The following is a 17494-nucleotide window of genomic DNA, read 5'->3' as shown; positions in this document are numbered from 1 at the left end:
GAGGGAGGGTACCTTCCAGCTCAAGAAGCCACCGTGCTGAGCCCTGAGCAGTGCCTGAGCCAGGCGAGGTCCTGGAGGGCACGGGGGAGGGGCCTGGGGCCTCGGGGGCAGCTGGAGGCCCCACAGTACCCATGGTCTCAGTGCCCCTGATGGAAAAGGAGGCGGCATTCACCTCTAACTTCCCCGCAGTTGGGCGGGGGCAGCAGAGACGCCACAGAGACCCCCGCAACTGCCAGCCCTTGGGCAGCCCCCTCGCTGCAGTGGGGAGCCCTGTGCCCTCCCACCCACGACCTGAGGGTGGATTCATGGGGTTGGGAAGCAGACGCTGCCGCGGGCCCCAGGCAATTTGTGGGTCACTCTGGCTCCTCTGTCCCTGTGTCCTATTCCCAGATGTCAATGAGTGCAGCCAGCAGAACGGGGGCTGCAGCCACGTGTGCTACAACAAGCTGGGCAGCTTCCACTGTGCCTGCTACAGCGGCTACGCACTCTCCCCGGACAGCCGGACCTGCCACGGTGAGGCCCTGGGGAGGCCGCCTCTGTCCCCCGGCCGCCCCCCATCTACCCCTCCCCGTCCACTTTGCAGTTGTGGTCACCGCGCTGCCCTGCAGGTGGCTGCTTCCCAGGGTGGGGGGCGGGCAGGGCGTCCTGCAGAGACTGCACGTGCCCGGGCATGTCCGCGGCCACCGGAGCTGCCCCAGCACCTCACAGGCTGACTCACCCGGCTCTGGACAGGCCGGCCCCAGCCAAGAAGACCGTGCTCGCTGCCAGAAGCGGGGAGGGGGGTGGCTGCCAGGAGCGGGGGCGGGGGGGGGAGGGGGGACTGCCAGGAAGGGGGGTGCTGCCAGGCCTCCTTCCAGGGCCGCGGAGTCGGCAGACATTCCTGTGCGTGTCAGGCCCAGGACTCTCCGGGGCTGTGGGCGGGGAGCGGGGGCGGAGGCTGGTCCCAGGGAGCCCACCCGCCCGCACCCACCTGGCCGCTTCGCTCGGAGCAAGGCCTGCTCCTCCTGGGGTTCCCCAAACCGGCGCCTCCTGGGAGGCACCGCACTCTGACCCCGCTCCGCAGGGACGCCTTGCCTCCCGCCCCGCTCCCCACACCTGCCGCGTCTTTCTGAGAGTCTTTCTGAGAGTCTGGGAGCCGGAAGGGGAGGAACAGTCTGCTCAGAGCTAAGCGGCGTGAGGGCCCGGGCAGGCCTGGCGCCAGCGCGCGTCCGGGTCAGCATGAGGGCGACTTTCCTGCACCAGCAGCTTCTGTTTTTGTGCACGTTGGTGGCACCCAGCTCTGACGGGGCCCAGGAGGCGTTCCACCTGTGTGCACAGGTGACCCCGCGCTCCCCATCATCTGCCTCCACCTCAGCACAGCCGCCCAATCACACTTGAACTTCAGCCTGCATGCGGCGTTTCTGGGAGCCGCTGCGGACGCCCGCTGCTGGGTGCAAGAACCTAGACAGTGCCTGGTGGGCTCCCTGTGACCCGAGGGCCTGTCCCCTGTCCTCCTGGGGACCAGCAGCTCTCTGATCAGGGTTCGCTTCTCCTGCCCCTGAGAGGACTCCCCCAGACTGACCGTGGGGCTCAGGTGCTGGGGAGCCCACTCTGTTTGGATGCCCCAGGCACCACTGTTCTGTCGGGGAGCCTTGCTTTAATCTCCTTGCAAAACCCTAAAGACCAAATCACGAGTTTACGTCGAAGACCACTCAGTCTGGGGAGGGCAGGGAGGACTCTGGCGGTCTGAGTGAACCCCTGCGTCTTGTTGTCTTATCCCCGGCAGCGTGCAGGATGGCGGGGTGAGGTTCTCTGCCGGCTGTGGTAGCTGGCGAAAGGCGCTCTCGTCAGCCTGACTGATTAACAATTAGCATGAGGGCCCGAGCCCCGCCCTCGCTGCTGGGTTTCGGGGTGTGCCTGCAGAGCCCCACCCAGCACCTCCCTTTCTCTTGGCCGGCCCCATTTACTTTGGGACCTGGAGATCCCAGCCCCGGGCAGGGGAAGCTGTGGGCCGTGAGGCACTTCGCGCCCTGGCCGGGGAAGCCTGGACGCCCTGCCCAGTCCTTGGTCAGCCGCTAAGATGCTGTGAACAAGCCCCCGCTTCTAGAGCGTTCCCCAGCCTCCCGAGAAGGGCAGAACTGGGCCGCTGGGGGCCGGACTCAGGCCTCCGCACTGTGGCCTTGGCTGTAGGATGGAACTGGGCTCGGTCCCCAGCCATGCAGCCTGGAAGCCAGTCCCAGTCAGTCCTCAGGGGAGAGGCAGACAAGGGCTCCCAGGGGAGGACTGGTACCTGTTTCAGGGCGGGTGGGCCTCTGTTTGCAGCGCACGGTGGGTTTGGGCCTGGGTGTCCCGTGCTGGTGCTGACACCGCCTGCCCGCCTGCCCCATCTAGCTCTGTGGTTCATAGCAGCGTCTTCAGGCGGCAGAGCGCTGGTGGGGTGGGGGCCTGAGGGGGACGGAGGTCAGGGCACCGTTGGCCCCAGCTCCTCCTGCCGCATTGCTGGAGGCCCTGTGGGGGCAGAAAGGAAAGTGACTCAGGCCCCGGGGCCCAGTGGATCGAGGCCCCGCCCACTGCTCCTGGGTCTGCTGTACCGGACAGGCCCTGTCAGGGGAGCGTCCCTGAGCCGCCTTTCCCGCAGCTGCTCTGAGCCGAGCCAGGTGCAGCCTCTCGGACCCCACCCACTTGAGTCTCAGGTCTGCGGCAGGCCTGGCCCTCTGTTCGAACAGGCCCTGTGGGGCCCTGGTGCTGCTCGGCTCGAGGGCCCCTGCATCACAGAGTGACCATGGGGGCCGCGGGGCCCGCCCTGCCTGAAGTGCTGCCCAGCCTGTGGGGACGGGTCGCTGTGCACTCTCTTGGCCGCCAACTTAGGACCGTCCGGAGGCTGGTCAGCTGGTGTCGCTCGGCTCCTGAGCTTTCATGACCCATTAAGGTTGGCAAAGACTGCAGGGTGGGCCACAAGCTTTCCTGCGGTTGTGGTGTCACCAGTGGGGGTGCTGCTGAGGCTGCCTAGTGCAGGGTGGGCCCTGGTGTGAGCAGGGTGCCCCTCCTGCCCCCACCCCCAGTGGCTGCCCTGTGGTCGTGGGGTTGGCCTAGCCTGGCTCCTGACGCATCGGCGCACGTCAGTCCTGACAACGTGGAACCTCTCAGTTTACAGGCTTCCTCTCGGGGGGCACGTGCCATCTGTGCCAGCCCGTTCCCGACTGAGCCACCTTGTAGTGAGGCCACAAGTGGTTGAGCGCCTCTGCCACACATCCTGTGCTGCCGTCTGAGGAGCTGGTGTTACTCGACGTAGCTGTCGCACCTTGCAGAGATCCTTTCTCTATGGGAACCAGTTCTTAACGGCAGCCTCTTTCCACCTGTTTGCCGAAGTGGCAGAATGGATGAGAGCTCAGGGCAGACCCTTGACAGGTGTTCTCCGTGACTGCAGCTGCCCCAGGGCAGCGGGAGGAGGCAGAGGGCAGGGAGCCTGAGTGAGGCCGTCGGAGGGTGGGACCTCGGGTCACAGGCCCTGGGGGTGAGATTTTTACCTTCTTGGCCTGTGGTCATTTGAGTTAAGCAACGGTGTGCATCACGGCCAGCCCGAGCCTCGAGCCGAGTCCGGGACCAACTCTCTCAGCAGGTCTTGGGCTGGAGCTGCAGAGCCCCGAGGCCGGGAGGGAGGGGGAAGTGGGAGGGGACGTGAGGGGGAGGGGAGAGGGAGGGCCCGAGCACGCCCAGGGGAGCTGCGCTGACTCCCCAGGCGGTGCTCACGCTGCAGGGCCTGGTGCCTGGCTGTGCACAAAGCCTGGGCGGCAGCACATCTCGGGCCGGAGCCAGCAGGCCTGGCGGACCTGACATGCAGCTGGTCTCCCGCAGATGTGGACGAGTGCGCGGACGCAGGCGCCTGCGGGGAGGCTCGATGCCAGAACCTGCCAGGCTCCTACTCCTGCCTGTGTGACGAGGGCTACGCCTTCCATGCCCAGGAGAAGGCCTGCCGAGGTACCGCCCCACCGTGCACACATGCGCTGCAACTGGGCACCTTCCCCACCCTCCAGAGGCACGGGGGAGGCCCTGCCGTGTATGCAGCTGGCTTCTGCCCTCGGTGCCACCTGCTACACTGAGGACGCGTTCGCGGCGCCTGGGGGCACAGAGGAGTATGCACCCCCCACCCCTTCCTGCCCGGGGCCGGCGGGTGCGGGGGTGGTCCCGCCCGGCCTCTCCCATCTCCCCTCCGCTGGCCTCAGGCCCACACTGACCTGGCCGTGACCGCTTCCCCAGGAAAGAGCCGACCAGCCAGGTGGGGGCCGAGGGACTGGGGTCTCCCGGGTTCTGGCTTCGGGATTCGTGTCCACGGCAGTGGGATCCACGAGCGGATACTTGATGGCGCCAGCGGGCTCAGGTGTGTCCTTGTGGCCGGCAGATGTTGACGAGTGCGCAGAGGGACGCTGTGAGCAGGCCTGCGTCAACTCCCCAGGGAGCTACACCTGCCACTGCGATGGGCGCGGGGGCCTCAAGCTGTCCCAGGACATGAGCACCTGTGAGGTAGCTCCAGGTTCCACGGGGGCGGGGGGGGATTGCCGGGAGCAGTGTCCTCAGGCCCCACCTGACACCGACTGCCCTGTCTGACAGGACATCCTGCCCTGTGTGCCTTTCAACGTGGCCAAGAGTGTGAAGTCCCTGTACCTGGGCCGCATGTTCAGTGGGACGCCTGTGATCAGGCTGCGCTTCAAACGGCTGCAGCCCACAAGGTGAGGGGGCCACAAGGCAGAGGGGACGGGGTACGGCCAGATGTTAGCTTTGCATCTGCAGGCCTGGGCCACGTTCCGGCTGCCGTGCCCACAGTCCCAGCACAGTGGCGTGGGCCTCTGGGTCAGTGCTGGCCACTTGCCTCCCCCAGGAACCCCTCTGCTGGCGTCCGGGGTGCAGGCAGGTTTTTGTGGGGAGGAGCCACCAGCCGGAGCCCATGCATAACCTGCTCCTTTCTCGGTGCTCAGACTGGTGGCCGAGTTCGACTTCAGGACCTTCGACCCCGAGGGTGTCCTGTTCTTCGCCGGCGGCCGTCAGGACAGCACCTGGATCGTCCTAGGCCTTCGGGCAGGCCGGCTGGAATTGCAGCTCCGCTACCAGGGCGTTGGCCGCGTCACTAGCAGCGGCCCCGTCATCAACCACGGCGTGTGGCAGACAGTAAGTGTGGCTGCTGCCCTCCCCGGGCCGGCCCGGGGCTCCTGGGCCGGGCACCCAGCATTTGCTTGCATTCACTTGCTCAGCGGTTAGAGCCCCACCGCAGGAAGTCTGCGCTCTGATGGGCATTGGTGCATCACGTGATCAGTGTGGCTTCTACTGCAAGAGCCATGGCTCCCACGCGGGGACACTTGGCTGTGTCTTCTGTGTGTCCTTGGGTGCTGGCAGCTGGACTGAGGCCTGGGCTGCTGGACACCAGACTCCCCACCCGAAAGCCCCCGGTTCAGACAGTTATTCAGAGGCTGAGAATCCGGCTGGGGTCCGGGGGCGGCTCCCACCTGACGTGGCCAGCAGATCCACACTGCGACAGTGTGGGCAGGTCACATGTGACTCATGGCGCCGTCCTGGGCTCTGGCCTCTGGGGCCAATCCCTTCCCACGACACGCAGGTGCTTGTGCTCGGGTGCCTCCTTGTGGAAAGCGCCCTGCCAGCCCTGAGCCTGTCCCGCGGCACTTGGCCCTGCATCACGAGGCCTAGAGCAAAGCCTCTGCCACACACGGGCTCCCTCCCAAAACTTGGAGGCCCCCTAGCTGGAAGCAGGCTTTTAGAAGTAAATACTTGAAAGAGAAATGGGAAAGGCATTCTTTTTTCCTCCAGAAGTGAGGATGAAATGGAAAAACTTGCCCTGGCTTCTGCAAATAAACACTGTAGACATTTGCTAATATTTCCACTATCAGTGACATCCAGCTCCTCTCCTGAGCTCCCAGCGCACAAGCACCTCCAAATCATGGGGTGGGGGCAGGGGGCTTCAGCAGAGCTACAGCTCAGACAGTCAGCTGCCACACGGCAAGAGGGGCACCAGGGATCCCAGGAGGGGCCAGGACGCTGCCCCGTGGGAGCGGGCTGGAGGAGGCAAGGCCAGTGGACGGCCGCAGCTGCCAGCCCACGCCAGACGTGAACTGCTCCTTCAGGAGCAGGGCCAGCTCAAGTGCCCTCTGCCCGCCCCGTGCCCCACCCACCCTCCACACTTCATACAGACGTTGGGTTCTCCCAACCAAATTCGGACCCAAGTGCTGACCGAAGCGTTTATCTACCTGAGCTAAAAGGAAATGGGTGGGCTTCTAGAGCATTAGGAAGATGCATGGTGTGTAGAGTGATGGGTTTTAAATTTTCCTGCAAGGGAACAGTGGAAAGTTTTAGAAAGCATTCATCTGTTCACTCAGCACTCAGTCCAGGCCAGGCCCTGAATAGCTGCCGGAGATCCCGAAAGAAAATGTGTTCTCCTGGCTTCAACACGGCTGAGTCGTGGGGGAGGCCAAGGACCAGGAAGGGAACAGGGAACAGAGCCATCAGAGCGGACCCCGGGGGCAGTGACTCAGGCACAGTTCCCACCCCCAAAGGCAGCTTAGTTTAGAGCCCAGAGATGGGGCTTGACTCCAGGTGGCTCGCTTGCAGGAGGAGGGCGAGGGGGAGGGAGCAGGGCCCCAGCCACACCGTAGACGGGAGGGAGGCTGCATAGGTGATGGGCATGGGCCCCTGGGCCCCCGGAGGTGGTGGGTGATGGTCCCCCCCGCCAAGGCCGGGGGTCTCCTGGCCCCAGGTGGTGATGGAAATTGCCCCCAAGGTTGGACACGCCCTCAGAAGCGCTCACAGCACCTGTGTGCTTCAGATCTCTGTTGAGGAGCTTGAGCGGAACCTGGTGGTCAAGGTGAACAGGGACGCTGTGATGAAGATCGCCGTGGCCGGGGAGCTGTTCCAGCTGGACAGGGGGCTGTACCATCTGAACCTGACTGTGGGGGGGATCCCCTTCAAGGAGAAGGACCTCGTCCAGCCCGTAAGTGCCTCCACGGCCCCCGGGGTCTGAGCCGGGGGTGGGTGAGGTCGAGATGTAACCCTGGGGGCCCCGGGCAGCACCGACCGGGCTTCAAAGGGCCCCAAGGAAAGCAAACGTTTTCTAGACTGTAGCAAGCCACAGGCGCAGCTACACCCTTAGCCTCATCGTCTCTTTCTATGAAACTCATTGGAGTTTTTGTGTGACTTGATAATAAAATCGTCTATTTTGCAGAGGAGATAATTCACAATGAAATTATTCTGTGAAAAAAGAATACTCAACTTTTTTGGACAGTTCCCAAGAACATTGGGGTGTTAACCCTGCCGGGATTTCCATAGGGGAAAGACCCACGGGAGGTCAGTGTGGGCCTTTTCTCAAAGTCCTCTCCCTTCGAGTCCTCCCCCTGCCCCCACATGCCAGTGTCCGCCCCGGAACCCCAGGCGCTGACTCTGACCTCCGCACCAAACACGAGGACCAAGTCCGCGTGGAGGGTGTGCCAGCACCGTCTTCCGGCGGAGGGGTGAGGGTGTCCCACACCCAGGTGCCCCACCGTACCCCTCGGGCCTCCTCGTTCTGCAGACGAGGTGGAGGTGACCTGATCTGCTCAAACCACACGGCAAGGCGAGGGTCCCCAGCCCCTGACCCGCATGTCCCCTGTGCTTTGGGTGCCAGGTAAGAACAACCAGGCACAGCTCTGGGTACCTGTACCCTCGTCCCACATCCCGCAGGTGGCAGGCAGCGCCCTCTCTGCGGGGTGAGCGGGGAGACCAGGTGCGGACAGAGGAGGCGGGCGTGTGCTGCAGGCCTGGTGTCCTGCCGTGAGTCGCTGTCGCGTGTGGAGCCCTCAAGTGACGCGACCTCCAGCAGGATTATCCACGTGTGCAGGGGGCACCACGTGCCTGAGCCCAGAGGACACGTGTGGCCGGCGTGGCCCAGGGTCGCTGCCGGCGTCATGGCCTCGGGAGCACGTGTGGCTCCCAGGAGACCACCGGGGTCTCTGTCTTTCCAGATGAACCCCCGTCTCGACGGCTGTATGAGGAGCTGGAACTGGCTGAACGGCGAGGACACCACCATCCAAGAAACGGTGCGCGTGAACGCAAAGATGCAGTGCTTCTCCCTGACCGAGAGGGGGTCCTTCTTCCCCGGGACTGGGTTCGCCTTGTACAGCCTGGACTACGGTGAGGCGCCCGCGTTGGGGTGGCTGTTCCCGTCGCTGTCCTTCCAGCCGAGATGCACTCAGAGCCGATGGGCAGGCGACAGCGCCGGGGGCAGCAGGGCTCTGTGGCGGGGGGCAGTGAGGAGGGAAGGATGGGGGGGCGGTTGGCTGCCTTGGTGGCACTGTGGTGGCTGAGCTGGCTAGGCAGGTGACGCCAGGCTCTGAGGGAACCTGGCAGAAGGTTCTGAGACCAGACAGGCTCGTCCACGGGGACGGTCCCGGGGCTGCAGGCAGCGGGAAGGGAAGCACTGCAAGGAGCCTGCCAACTCAGGGTTCTGGAGGGAGAGGCTGCCTGCGGGGAGCAGGCCGGGGCCCAGCCCTGCGACTCTCCCCCATACCGAGGCTTTTAGGAGCCTCCTCTCCACCTGCACAGAACAGGCGGAGGCGCAGCGTCCCTGAGAGGAGGCCGCGGCGGGGGGCGGCCGGGAGTGGGTGCAGCTGCAGGGGACGCAGGGCGGCCTGGAGCCTCTTAGGACACAGCACAGCCAGCTCCTCTTCTGATCGCTTGGTAACAAGTTACCGTAAAGACAAATGAATCTCCCGCGCTAACACACGAGTGTGTGGACATCACTTTATGTGAGACGGACCGAGCTACCGTCGCTACTTCTGTTCTGAGGACTTGGACGGCAGCAGTCAGGCCGCGGTGGGGGTGGTTCTGTTTGACCCTGGACCCAGGATTTCCCCAAACTTTCCCTTAGGGTTAAAGTCCACTTTGGTTTCCCAGGCCACACCAGCCGCACCCCGCCTTGTCACCCCGCCTCGGCTCAGAGACTCCGTGGTTCTTGAGTTGAGGGTGTTAGGAGCCTCATGTCCTGGTCCAGGAGGCCCCTCGCACAGAACTGCACGTTGGCAGGGCCGCCAGAGCCTGGGCGGTGGGCGGTGGTGCGCCTGCCTTCCTGGGTCTCTGGCCTGAGGACACTGCCCTGCAGGGAGGCTCCGGCCCCCTCCTCCCCATGCCCCCCTTCTCCCCTTGCTCCCCAACCCCCTCCTCCCCCACACCCACTCCTCCCCTGTCCCCTCTTCCCCACACCCGCCCTCCCCAGCCCCCCTTCTCCCCTCCCCCCCACCTCCCTGCCCCAGCTCCCGGCCTTGCTGCCACACTCTGTCTCCCAGGGCCAACCCTGGCACTGCACCTCCGCCCCCCACATTCTTGCCCTAGGAGTCCCACTGTGGTGCCCCTGCCTCCTCTGTCCCTAAACCCCAAGCCTTTCACAGTTAAAGGCGCACATGTGACCTGCCCCAAACCTGGTCCACCCGGGAGGGCAGGCAGCAGGCCCCCTCCTCAGACCTCACCGCCACCCAGTGGACTCCCACCCAGTAGGCCCACCAGCTCGGAGGAGATGGGACCTGCTCCTTCCTCCTTAGCGAAAAGAGCCACCATCAGACCTTGTCACCATCTCTCTGTCTTTGCTTTCATAGTCAAAAGCGTTACCATGTGCTTGAAGGTAGGGGCTTTTGTGTTTATTTTTATTGAAATGCAGTTGGCTTTCAATGTTGTATTGGTTCCAGGTGTCATAGAAAGTGTTTTTAGAAGAGAACCACACAGGCCACCCAATACAGAGCACACGCCACCCTCGAGTCTTCACTTCATACGCACAGACCTATGCGTGCAAACATGGTTGGACTGTGTGATACGAAGTCATAGAATGTAAATATTTAGTCTTTTTTTCACTTAATGTACTTGTAGCACAGACACCACAGGCACAGCTGCCCGTCACGGCCTGCTCGCCGTTTTTTGCTGCCTGATTTTGATCTGTCTGTTCTACGACAGCGAAGGCTAAAGGCAGTTAGAACTCTGTGCATTTTTACTAAATCTGAACTGTACCGTTAAGGTCCACGTTACAGCTCAGAAAGCACTTGCTGGCAAAGCAGACACCGTCCTTGGCAGGTCCAGTGGGTTTGGAGTCCCTGGGCCTCAGAGCCTGAAACCCCCCCCCCCCCGCCCCCGAGAAGCCTCCCCTCCCCAAGAGCTGAGGCGCCGGCACCTCTAAATGTACTGCTGCCGGCCAGGCCGTGGGCCTCCTCGGGGGTGGGGGGGCTGCTCTCGGAAACACACCTCTCCTCCCGCGGGTGCGGCTGGAGACTTGGCGGTGGAGGAGGAGGCTGGGTTTGGGGGCTGCTTTTTCCAATTCTACACGACCCGATTCAAGGAACAGTTATTGGATCTGACCTTTGTGGCTGCCACCCGCCCCCCCCCCCCAGGATGGGGACCTAATTCCAGGGGCTCACAGGGCCCTGGGGGGGGACGTGGACCCGTGGTGAGGTCTGAGCCCGTGTGTTCGTGGACGTGGCCCCACCGTCCCGCCCAAGCAGCCCCGATGTTCTCACGAGGTAGAACACTTGAAACCCAAGAGGGTGGAGGCTTTCTTCCCACCTCGCGTCAGCCGACGATTCGGGCACGGGTGCTGTGGGGAGACGTGAGGTGTCCTTGCCGTGAGAAGACCAGCCCCTGCCCGGCCTCTGGAGCAGCTGGTGTGAGAGGCAGGCCCCGTGGGTGGGTCCCATGCAGAAGGGTGTGGGTGTGGCCCGCACACAGCGCTCGCAGTCCCAGCACGGTCCCGCCATGTGCGGGAACGCGTCTGAGGAGGACTCAGCCGGCGAGGCGGCGGTGGTCTATCGAGTGCGGGATGTCGTCTGGCATGTGGTGTTGGACGGCGCTGGGCAGCTTCCATTTTCACCGCGTTTTTAACCCTTCAGGGCACTTGGGCTCGTCAAAGCGAGCGAGGCACGGGAGGAGCCGTGGGATCGTGGGCTGAGAGCCGCGGCGTCCGCAGGAGGAGCTGTTGCCAGGAGGCTTAGGGCCGGAGGGCACCTGGGGGAGGCAGACACTGCCTGCGTGGAGGCCGCGCGGGGGCACTCAGGGGAGCGGGGCGGCCGCGGGCCTCTAGCCGGTGGCCCAGGCCTGCCTCCAGCGCCCGGGCTCCGGCGCTGCCCAGCTCCGAGGTGCCGGCTTCCCTCCCCTCGCTCTCTCCCGCCTGAGTGGCCTTGTGACGCACCCCCTTCATCGCAGCTCGGACATCGCTGGACATCGGGGCGGAGACCTTTTGGGAAGTAGAGGCTGTGGCTCGGATCCGCCCCGCCACCGACACGGGGGTGCTACTCGCACTGGTCGGCGGGGACCAGGCCGTCGTGCTCTCCGTGGCCCTGGTCGACTACCACTCCACCAAGAAGCTCAAAAAGCAGGTACCGCTCGTGGCTTCGCCCCAAGGGTGAGCTGCTGCCCCACTGCCTGACCCGGCCTGGCCACCGTCCACTCTCTCGGCCCACTCCCCACCCCTGGAAGTCCCTCACCAGGGTCTGACCAGCCACACGTGGCTCGGGGATAGTAGTGACACAAGGTCACTAACTACGGGGCTGCACTTGGGGACCCAAAAGCCACTTCTGTGCTGGGGAGATGTTCCCATCCGCTCAGCTGTGTAGACAGCTGGAATTAATCGCTCCTGTTTAAACCGGACACGTTCACTGTCAAGTCAGAATTTCTCTGCAGGAGCCAGACATGCAAATGCACCAAGGCCCCTGGTCATGCCGTCCCCAGGGCGACGCGGACCGCTGAGCACTCGCCCCCAGACTCGCCCGCCCATCACTTCCACGCTGTCCCCACGGCTCTGTCTCCTGACACCGTGTCACACGTGGTCCTTGGACTTGCTCTTTCTCAGAGGGCAGCTGGGAGGTGATGGGAAAATGGTCACTAAGAGGGAGATGCGGCGGCCCCAGGGGCGTGCCCACCAGGTCGGACTGCCCGCGAGGGGGTCCAGCTCTCCTCCTAGTGGGCCTGGGAACCGAGGGGCACGGGGCCACACCCTGCCAGGCCTGCTTGCCCCGCCGGGCTCAGGGATCAACGGCCCCGAGGCCCATAGCTGAGGCCACCTTCAGGGGGTGGGGGATAAGCCAGGGGCCTCACAGCTGAGAACACCTCCGGGGGCGGGGAGATGAGGCAGGGGGGGCTGGGCCGGCGTCTGTCGGCATATCTGTCCTGTGCTGTCGGAGGCGGGTTCTGCCCGGCCTGTGTGCCCAGGCTGCCTCCTAGAAAGCTGGCACGTGCTGCCCTGGCCCCTCTCTGTGCTTCTGTGGCAGCTCCATGTGGCGGCCACGGACAGTGTGTCCCAGCCACAGATGCACTGGTGGCTGTGGTCACCTCTGCCCAGACCAAGGCATGTGTGTCCACGTGCCTGGAACGTGTCCCCCAACCCAGCTCCCCCGCCCAGGGCTGTGCTGCTCATGTGTTCGTCCTGCATCGCGCTGGATGGAGGCCAGGACTTCAGAAACTGACTCCCCCGACGCCCCCTGCCCCCACCAAGGCCGCAGGAGGCCGCCGACCAGGGCAGGGCGTGCAAGGCCCACTCGGCTGTGCTTCTCCCCACAGCTGGTCGTCCTGGCCGCGGAGAGCGTCACCCTGGCCCTGATGGAGATCAAGGTCTGTGACGGCCAGGAGCACGTGGTGACCGTCTCTGTGAACAAGGACGAGGCCACCCTGGAGGTGGATGGCACCAGGGGCCAGCGTGACGTGAGCCCGGCAGGGCTGCAGGAGAGGCTGGTGCTCCTGGGGAGGCACCTGCAGGGCTCTGTGCTCACCTTCATTGGGGGGCTGCCAGGTAGGGCGCCCCCACTTGCTCGCCCCCAGCAGGACCGGGTGTTTCTGTGCTGAAGGAAAGAGGGAGCCAAGGCAGGTCCCTTGGCCGTGTTGCCTGCCTCGCTGGCTGTCAGTGAGGGGGAGGCTGTGCGGACTGGCAGAGGCGTGGGCCTGAAGCTGCCCCACCCCCGCACCCGCCAGGAGCCCCTCCCCACCGCGGGCAGCCAGCGGCTCGGGCCCAGGGTGTGGGTGCAGCCCCAGAGCCTCTCAGGGGCCAAGTGGCCAGTGCCCCCAGCCAGCCTGCCCCCGAATCCAGGCGTCCAGTCGTCACGGCAGCAGAGCAAGCTCAGGCCCTCCTGCAGACCAGAGCTCTCATGTCTGGGTGGCGGGGGCCGGCCATGGGGCAAAGCAGCCAGAGGCAGATGAGGGCCAGGGCCTCACAGACGCCCCCAGCTGCTGCCTCTGCCCGGGTAGGTTTCCACTTGCCGCAGGTGGTGGGATTTCTGCCTGGGCTGCCCGACTCAAACCTCATTTAGTTTTAATAAACAGAGTCTCAGGGAGGATGAGACCCTGCCAGCCCTGAGCATGACTCATCTGGGCCAAGCAGATAATATTTCACTGCTTAGACTACCTCCATGCACTTCCTGGGGGCTAGGGTGCAGTGCCAAGCCAGACGGCAGATGTTCAGTGCCCTCCTGGGGCCTGGGGCTGAGCCGGGACCATGCCCTCGGGAGGCCCTGGAACCCCAAGGCAGGGACGTGGAGGGAGGCCAGGCCCCAGATGACAGGCTGCTCGCCCGCTAAGGTGTGTTTGTTCTTTGCCTGTGCCCCAGATGTGCCGGTGACCTCGGCCCCGGTCACTGCCTTTTACCGTGGCTGCATGACGCTGGAGGTCAACGGCAAGGCGCTGGACCTGGACGAGGCCACCTACAAGCACAGCGACATCACGGCCCACTCCTGCCCCCCCGTTGAGCCGGCCGCCTAGGCTCCCGCCACCAAGCCCTCCTCACGCTTTCTTCCCAGACCAGGAAGGAGGGCGGGGACACCAGCGCCCACCCGCCCGAGACACTGAATCTTGCCAGCTGAGGCCCCTCGCACCCCTCCGTCTGTAACATACGTGTAAATAGCAGACTAACCTCAGTGCTGCCCGAGCCTTCCTGGGGGCCTGGGCCGGCACGCGCCAGAGCGGACCCGGGGAAATAATTCTGTTATTTTTATTACCAGATGCTTCTTTCTGACCTAAAACTATGGGAAAATAAAGTATTTACGGAACCTTTCTAGCTCTGTTGGCAATTTCTGCTCCTTGGCACTCAGTGGCGTGGTTGTCACCAGTCACCAGGTCCAAGGCGGAGAGAGGTCCAGTGCGTTGGCCTTAACTGCAGGGGCGGTCACTGCTGCCAGCTGCTGCCTGTGGGTCCGGCTCAGTGCTGCCCCATGAGAGGGAAGAGGCAGGGCGGGGGTCCGCACGTGTCCACAGGTCGGTGCAGCAGGTCAGCGCCCACATTCCTCTCCCTGTGCAGAGCCACTCACTGGGGCCCCAGGTGCTCTGGTTAAAGAGGAAGCCCCTGTTTTCTCCGTTTTGAGAGGCTGCGAGCGGAGCTGAAATGCACTTGCTAGGGGTCCGGAGCAAGGCGGGTCTGCAGGGGAGCGGACGGTCCTCACACTCTGGCTCCAGGAACGTGGGCGACAGTCCCGCCGCTGTGGGCGCCAGCTATGGGAAACGGGTGGGACACACAGCCCAGGTCCCGGGGGAGACCAGGCCCGCAATTTGCAGCTGCAGTGGGACACGTCCATCCTGTGCCTGGGGTGGGGGTGTCAGGGCGCCCCCCGGGCAGTGGGTGCCATTGCAGCAGAGGGGCCCAGCCGAGTTGACAACATCTGTCGGGGGTTGTACTCCACCCCACGACTGAGATTCCTTTTCATTTTTATTTTTTGTCTTTTTAGGGCCACACGCACGGCACGTGGAGGTTCCCAGGCTAGGGGTCCAATCAGAGCTGTACCCACCGGCCTCCGCCACAGCCACGGCAACGAGGAATCCCAGTCTCTGCAGTGTCTGAAAGCTATACCACAGCTCACGGCAACGCCGGATCCTTAACCCACTGCGCCCATGTCCTCATGGATGCGAGTTGGGTTTGTTAACTGCTGAGCCACGACGCAAACTCTTTTTTTTTTTTTTTAATTGAGATTCCTTTTTAAATACTAAACCCCGAAGCATGTCCTGAGGCAGTCAGGCAGCAAAGCGTCCTGTGGCCCCAGCGTCTCACCTTCCTGGCATTAATCCCTCAAAGCTGCTTCAGGGTCTCTGTACCTCCTGCTACTGAATGTGAGTTTGCACGTCGCGACTCGACCCAGAGATGAGCAGGGCGGAAGGACAGGCAGCCTGAAGACCAGCCCCCACAGCCACGTGAGGAGCCCACGGGGAGCAGGGGGCCGTGGCACCTCCAGGGGAGCGGCTCCCTCTCAATTCTGGGCAGGGTTCCACCTTGAGGACTGTGTTAGCCCCACCACTGGCCAGGGACCCAGGGAGGAGGCGGCTGCTGTACCCTTGCAGAGTTGGGGTCTCCACAACCCTGGGGTGGGGCTGGCAACCACAGACGCCCATCTGGTGGGACCCCTGGTCATCTCAAGATGACCAGCCAGAGGCCTGAAGGTACAAGGGCGACTTGGCAAGGACACCGAGGTGAAGGTTCTCAGGTCCCCAGGGCCCAGCCGGCTGGCATGAGTAGCCAGGCTCGGCCCCACTGCCGGTCGCCTGTGTCCTTGGGGCTCCTGCTGGCCTGAAGCCACTTGTCTGCACCCCAGCCTGTCTCACGACCGAGCACGTGCATGTGTGCATGTGTGTGTGTGTGCACGCGCGCTTGCGTGCCCGAGCGCACCCGTGCATGCGTGCATGTGCGGCACCGCCTCCACCCGGCCAGCACGGAGCTTGGTGCGGCTTCCTGGTGTCCCTGAGCCTCGGCAGCCTCTGAGCAGTTCTGCTGACCCAGGACTTGACAAAACAATCAAAGAGCTTCTTGAGGTGATTCCACAGAAAGATCGGAAGGGGGTCTGTCGTGGCACTTGGAGAGACGGGTCCTCGTGAGGCGTCCGCCTCCGCCAAGGTCCCTGTGGGAGGACGGGCCCCACCCTCCATCTGTGCATGTCCGCAGAGTCCGTGGACTCGGACCCCAGGCCCCTGAACTGGCTCCAGGATGGGGGGCGGCCCAGTCAGCTGAGCTGGTCAGGCTGGGGCCTGGAGTTGTGGGATGTAGCTCAGACGTCCGTCTGGACCCAAGAGCCCCGCTCCTGGGGACTCTGGTGTTGACCAGGAACCCGGGGCACAGGCACCGTCTGCTCGGTGAGAGGGGGGTGGCACCGACCCCCACGGCCTCCCGGAGCCGGCTGGGCACGACTCAGAAACGTGGGAAGCGCAGACCCACCGTGGCCCCCAGGAGACCCCGTGCCGCCCACCATCTGGCCACACGTGGCCTCAGGAGCCCAAAGCCATTCCAGGGCCCGATCCCTTTCTCAGCCCCCCCACCACCGCCGCAGCATTCCCGCCATGCTCTCTGGAGGCGGCTCTGGAATGTTCTTACGGAGCTCTCCACTGGCCAGCCCCAAATCCCTCAGAGGCCAGGGCAGCCAAGAGAGCAGAAAGGACACGCGCTGAGCCGGGGCCTGGACACGGGAGCCCCGCAGACGCACACAGCGGAGGCCAGCTCGCGGGGCCGCCGACCGCCTGGGATCATCTTCTCTCCGGGGAGAGCGAGCCGCGCATCCGTTTCCTGGTGCGGTTTCCTTAGACCCCCCCCCCCCCGCCAGCCCCCCAGGCGCCGGGGTTATTCTAACCACTGCCAAGAAAAAGCTTAGGGCCACTACAGAGCCAACCGCCAGGGCGCATTCCCAGCTGTGCCGGCCCGGCGGGCGTCCTTGCCGCGGTCCGGTCCAGGCGGGGCCCGCCTGCACGCGAGGCTGCGGCAGACCGAGAGCGCCAGGTCTTCTGACGGCGCCACGGAGGAGAGGCTGGGCTGGGTTAGTCGGCGACACGGGCGGTCCGAGGGGATCTCAGAGCTTTGCTTTTTTTTTCAGATACTATTCTTATCGATTGGCAAGGGTTTCATGTAAAAGCCTGTTCTGTGCATTGACGACATTTGGTGGCAAGTCTACAACCTGTGCCCCAGCTACCCTAGACACCCCACATACACACACGCATACACACACACACACACACATGCACACTCATACATACACATGCATACACATACACATCACATACATACACACGTGTGTACACACATATACACACATCACACACACATACACATACGTATACACGCACACACTGGGGACAGTCAGAATGTCTTCACACACGGTCACATGTCCCCTGGCACAGTCATCTCTGTTGAAAACCCCCTCATTAAACAAATAGGAAATTTGACCCCAGCTCACATAACACAAAAAAGTGGCTCTAGGAGTTTCCAGGTGGCCCTGCCGGTTAAGGACCCGGCATTGTCACTGCTGTGACACTGTTGTTACGGCTGTGGTGAGAGTTCGATCCCTCATCACGGAACCTCCACGTGCCATGGGCAAGGCCAAAAAACACTCTAGGTGGAGTATATCTTTACCTGTAAAATAATCTATCAAGCACTTAGAAGCTAATGCAAGACTGCAGCCTGTGAGCCCAATGTGATCCAGCCTGTTTTTGCTAATAAAGCTTTATTGGCACACAGTCATATCCATTAATTGACAATTACCTGCAT

At 63.6% G+C, this 17494-nt stretch overlaps 1 protein-coding gene across 3 annotated transcripts in view; it reads left to right on the top strand.

Annotated features, from left to right (window-relative positions):
• GAS6 (growth arrest specific 6) overlaps window positions 1-14035 on the top strand; it is a 32114-nt gene extending 18079 nt beyond the window's left edge. For 2 of the 3 annotated variants that reach the window (XM_047756030.1, XM_047756032.1), the window contains 10 exons: window positions 391-513; window positions 3835-3957; window positions 4379-4500; window positions 4588-4706; window positions 4953-5142; window positions 6809-6973; window positions 7980-8148; window positions 11197-11369; window positions 12550-12778; window positions 13589-14035. In XM_047756030.1, the coding sequence (XP_047611986.1) occupies window positions 391-513; window positions 3835-3957; window positions 4379-4500; window positions 4588-4706; window positions 4953-5142; window positions 6809-6973; window positions 7980-8148; window positions 11197-11369; window positions 12550-12778; window positions 13589-13740 (1565 nt within the window). In that variant the 3' untranslated portion in view covers window positions 13741-14035. Of the gene's footprint in view, window positions 1-390; window positions 514-3834; window positions 3958-4378; window positions 4501-4587; window positions 4707-4952; window positions 5143-6808; window positions 6974-7979; window positions 8149-9695; window positions 9835-11196; window positions 11370-12549; window positions 12779-13588 lie in introns of those variants that run through there. The other variant, XM_047756031.1, reaches the window with a different exon arrangement.
• The last annotated feature ends 3459 nt before the right edge of the window (window positions 14036-17494 follow it).

This window comes from Phacochoerus africanus, chromosome 13 (assembly GCF_016906955.1).
Source record: "Phacochoerus africanus isolate WHEZ1 chromosome 13, ROS_Pafr_v1, whole genome shotgun sequence".
In the NCBI taxonomy this organism is placed as follows: Eukaryota; Metazoa; Chordata; class Mammalia; order Artiodactyla; family Suidae; genus Phacochoerus; species Phacochoerus africanus.
The sequence above is the reverse complement of the archived record's forward strand: the minus strand, read 5'-3'. Positions and strand labels throughout refer to the sequence as shown.